The sequence below is a fragment of the Silurus meridionalis genome, chromosome 4 (assembly GCF_014805685.1).
Source record: "Silurus meridionalis isolate SWU-2019-XX chromosome 4, ASM1480568v1, whole genome shotgun sequence".
Lineage (NCBI taxonomy): Eukaryota > Metazoa > Chordata > Actinopteri > Siluriformes > Siluridae > Silurus > Silurus meridionalis.
The window spans coordinates 29,684,144-29,689,246 of NC_060887.1; the positions used below are offsets into that span (position 1 = coordinate 29,684,144).

Below are 5,103 nucleotides of genomic sequence, written 5' to 3' on the forward strand. Positions count from 1 at the left end.
AAAAGTCCAAGGAACCAAAACAAAGATTCTGAAAATAAACTGTAAACAAAATGGCAGCTACATTGGGCAAAACATGTCAAGATAAAAAAAAGGGGGTTGTAAATGTGACCTACATTCATTTACTGTGTGTGTGTGTGTGTGTGTGTGTGTGTGTGTGTGTGTGTGTGTGTGTTGCTGCATTATTACAACATTATTTATGCAAAAAAATAATTCTTATCACTTTCTTTATTTAGTTTTATACATCAACCAGCACACTGGAAGCTGGAACATAAAGGACAGGGCACATTATCAGCCCAAGTCATCATTCAGGGCAAAAGGAAATCTGATAACCTGCCCAATGATTATGAGCCTCATCAGAAGAGACAGAAAAAACAGATAATAGAAGAGAAAACGGACGTCTCCAACAAAACTAATCTAGGTAAAAAAAAAAAATACATGCAAACTTGTCCAAGGGTTTGTGAATGTGATGTACCCTCACTGTCCCCTTCATTAGAAACACCTCTGTATTCATATACACTTTGTGTGTGTGTGTTGCTGCATTATCACCACATTATTTATGCAAAAAAAATAATTCTTATCTCTTTCTTTATTTAGTTTTATACATCAACCAGCACACTGGAAGCTGGAACATAAAGGACAGGGCACATGATCAGCCCAAGTCATCATTCAGGGCAAAAGGAAATCTGATAACCTGCCCAATGAATATGAGCCTCATCAGAAGAGACAGAAAAACAGATAATAGAAGAGAAAACGGACGTCTCCAACAAAACTAAACTAGGTAAAAAAAATACATGCAAACTTGTCCAAGGGTTTGTGAATGTGATGTACCCTCACTGTCCCCTTCATTAGAAACACCTCTGTATTCATATACACTTTGTGTGTGTGTGTTGCTGCATTATCACCACATTATTTATGCAAAAAAATAATTCTTATCACTTTCTTTATTTAGTTTTATACATCAATCAGCACACTGGAAGCTGGAACATAAAGAAGAGGGCATACGATCAGCCCAAGTCATCATTCAGGGGCAAAAGGAAACCTGATATTCTGCCCAATGATTATGAGCCTCATCAGAAGAGACAGAAAAAACAAATAATAGAAGAGAAATCTGACGTCTCCAACACAAATAAACTACCTCCTAAACATTTAGGCATTGGTAAGGCAACAGAAAGTTGAAGTGGATGAACAGCAGTAGGACTAGTTATGTGAATTAGACACTCATCTTTGGATGTTTTTCACAGCACATTTGTTGGAGGTTTATGAGACGAGAGAACTGCTGGGCAAAGGAGGATTTGGCTCTGTGTATGCTGGTGTACGTAAAGCAGATGGATTGCCAGTAAGTCTTTTCTCTCTTGTTTTATTCTATATCTCTGACTTCATCATATGTCTTAATTTAATATACACATTGGGGAAGCCTGTTTTTAGTCATCATGCTGAATATTTAATCATAAGATCAGGAATGGCAGTGTTCACTGATACGTGATTGTGACTTTTGAAAGAGGCTGATTGTTATAAGCATCATGGCATCATGGCTCAATGTAGGATTTTCAATAAAACTGCAGAAGTGATTACTACACTTTTATGATCAGCTAAAATTATATAACATCTAAGCCCAAATAAAAGATAAGATCCTTTTTAGTTCATTTATGTGAATAATTTCATCTAATCACAAAACACATTTGTATTTTCTCAGGTTGCAATCAAGTACATCTCCAAACGTAAAGCACCTAAAAAACTGGAAATCGTAAGTTTCTTCTGCATGTCGTAATGTACATAAAACAATAACCTATAACCTATACTATAATAATAATAATAATAATAATAATAATAATAATAATAATAATCACATTATTCAGAACACTTTTATAAGCAGTTTGGGGTTATAATATGTAGCACTCGTTCTTTTCTACAGCCTGGACATGGTTTCCTGCCCACTGAGGTGGCATTAATGTCCATCGTAAATACAGAACCATACTGTTTGAACATCCTGCGGATTCTGGAGTGGTATGAACAGCCAAAGTGCTACTACATAGTTCTGGAACGACCTGAACCATGTGAAAACCTCCACCAGTTCTGCAGTAGGTATGGCAGCTGCTTGCCGGAGACTGTGGCTCGTTTAGTGATGGTTCAGCTGATAGATGCGCTGAAGCATTGCAAGAGCCGGGGAATTCTGCATCGTGACGTCAAGCCAGAAAACATCATGATTCAGACGAACACTCTTAAAGTTAAGCTGATTGACTTCGGGTGCGGAGACTTGATCAAGGACAAGTACAAAGAATTTACAGGTATATTATCTGAAAACTCTGAAAACTTATCTGAGTTCTGCATGGCAATGAGATGTGTGCTTCTTTTACTAACTGGAATGTCATTAACAGGCACACCCAGCTACGCTCCTCCTGAGTGGTTTAAAAAGAAAAAGTATTTGGCAGAACCAGCGACTGTCTGGTCTGTGGGTGTGACACTGTACAGACTGGTGTGTGGCTCTCTGCCTTTCAACACCAGGAAGGACGTGAAACATGGTCATGTGCGTTTCTCCAGAAGTCATTCTGAAGGTAAGAAACTGCAAAGACTGATAAGTTATGGAATAAGTCAAAGCAGGCTGAAGTTTCTATTGTACATTTACTTGACAGAGAAAGAAGCATTTATTTGTTTGATCTTATAACAGCTATAAGTGTGAATAATTTAATATGCAATCAATAATATTTATACCAAAATGTTATGTATTACACATAACTGTTTTTAAGAGGTTAAATATTATACAGCATGATCTTTATTAGTGAAGTTTCTATTCTTTTCTCTATGTTTTACTGATTTCTGTATCTGTGTATTGTTTAACAGAATGCATGCATCTGATCCGTTGGTGTTTGTGCACCAAACCAGCAGGCCGTCCGAGCCTGGAGCAGATAGAGCATCACCCATGGTTTCACTTCAAAGGTATTTGTGCTGTTCTTTCTCTCTTTATTTTTAAACAGACAGAGGAACCCTATAATTCATGAAGTAATTTTGTTCTCTAATTGTTTTTTTGTTTTTTTTGTGATTTAGGATCTGCACTACAAACTACTGGATAGACACCTGACATGAAATACATCTGAAACCTACAAATATATTTGTGCTTTTGTACAAAATACATCAAAAATAAAATATTTAATTGTAAATTGATTTTGACTGGAGTCAGTTTATATTGCAATCATTTTTGTTAATCATGCTTACTTAATAAAACAATAAGCCATAAAAGGGGAGATAATCAGAGTTAAAGATGATTGTTTGGACCAATTAAAAGGAAAGTCACTGTATTGTCACTATCACTATATTTCTGCAGTGCACGGGAAGTAAACAAAACACCCCTTAGCTTAGAGGTCAAAGAGGGAACATAACAGGAATGTATATAAATTGTGCATCATAAAGGATATAATTTTTTATTTTTTTTTATAAAATAAAATCACTATGCAGCACACTCCTGAGACCAGGGACCAAACAAAAACAACACGGGAGAAACAGCAATTGACTTAAATCTAAAACAGAAAAACAAAAATTAACAATACATCATATGCTTTATTCAGACACTTAACATTTACTTAAACACAATTACCAACTGCCCCATTTCATTTTATTAACTTAACCACATTTACCTTCATCAGCTACCAAAAATGGCAGCCAATCAGCATTTCAGCCTTCATCCACATCTAAAACATTACAAAACACTAAACATTTAAAACCATGGTTACCAACTGCACACTCACTTTTATTTAATTAAAATATTAAATAATTGACCTTCATTGGCAGATAGCAGATATAACAATCAGTTGATGTTCAAGCATTTATCCAGATCTTTTGTGACCTAATGGATGAGTCGTCACTGTGCTCTTGGGGTAATTTTGGTCAACCGACCACTCTTGGGAAGCTTCTCCACTGTTCCATGTTTTTTACTATTTGTGAATAATGGCTCCCACTGTGGTTTAAAAACCAACCAGTTATTAGGTTTAGAGGGCAAATACTTTTTCACACAATAAAAACTGCATGTTGTGTTCACTTGTGTTGTCTTTTACAAATATTTAAATAATTTTGATGATCTGAAACATTAAAGTGTGACAAACATGCAAAAAAAAGTATTCAAGGGGCAAACACTTTTTCACACCACTGTATATGATATATATTAGTATTATGAGAATACAATATGAGTACAATTACAGGACATAAACACTGTTCATTAACACTCAGCACATTTTATTATAACATTATGAAAATATTTAGCAGATATGGAAAAAATAACATTCCGAAGTTATACGACTTATTTCAATATTCAAGAACAATAACATTGTAATGACATCCCATGAATGTTGTTCTTAATGTTTTAATAACATTTTAAAAACATTTAACAAATACAATTAACATCAGAAGAATGCTCCAAGAACATTGTATTGATAAAGTTTTCTATCAACATTAGGAGAATATTCATCAAGTATAAATAACATCATAAGCAGTGTTGTGCTAGTTACTGAAAAATAGTAACTAGTTACAGTTACTCATTACTTCATTCAGAAAGTAACTGAATATATCAAGGATTTCTGAAATAAATAACAAAACAAGCTGAATAATATATTTAAAATCAAAAACTAAAGTGGCTTCTGCATCATAAAGCTGTTGTGTTAAGCTCTTAAAAATGTTCCTTTCACAGCTGAAGTATGAAAACTATCAACAATGTAGAACAGAGCACCTGGTTAGGTTCTAGCTTCTAGCATGGAGTTCCTGGAGGAGCTTTAACAGATTGGAGTTGCTGTTTATCGCAGTAGATACGAGCTTCGAACCAGAAAGACACAGCTTACATTTGACTAAAAAGTTTTTGTCTTTATACTGAGCATATTTCCACTTTAAGCAACTCGTCTTGCTCTCGCCTCGACTCGCCATTACTGCCGCACAGACCTGATTAAACAGAGACACGCCCACAGTGCGTCTTCTTCATGTTTACAGTGGTTCATCCACCAATCCTACAGTGCGTCCTGGTTAGGTTAGACTGTAGTCTACACTTCAGCTGAAATTAATTCATTTAAAAAAATAACGGGTAATGGAGTTACTTTATTTTTAAAAGTAAAGCGTTACAGTATT

General features: G+C 35.1%; 1 protein-coding gene across 1 annotated transcript; it reads left to right on the top strand.

The window, feature by feature from the left end:
* Positions 1-315: 315 nt before the first annotated feature.
* LOC124384927 (serine/threonine-protein kinase pim-1-like) lies at positions 316-3,319 on the top strand (the record flags this gene model as incomplete). The annotated part of the gene is made up of 8 exons (XM_046847930.1): positions 316-418; positions 950-1,156; positions 1,242-1,336; positions 1,694-1,744; positions 1,913-2,285; positions 2,376-2,552; positions 2,839-2,934; positions 3,043-3,319. Coding segments are annotated over 8 exons (1,128 nt in total), but the record flags the coding sequence as incomplete, so codon positions are not given.
* Positions 3,320-5,103: the final 1,784 nt, after the last annotated feature.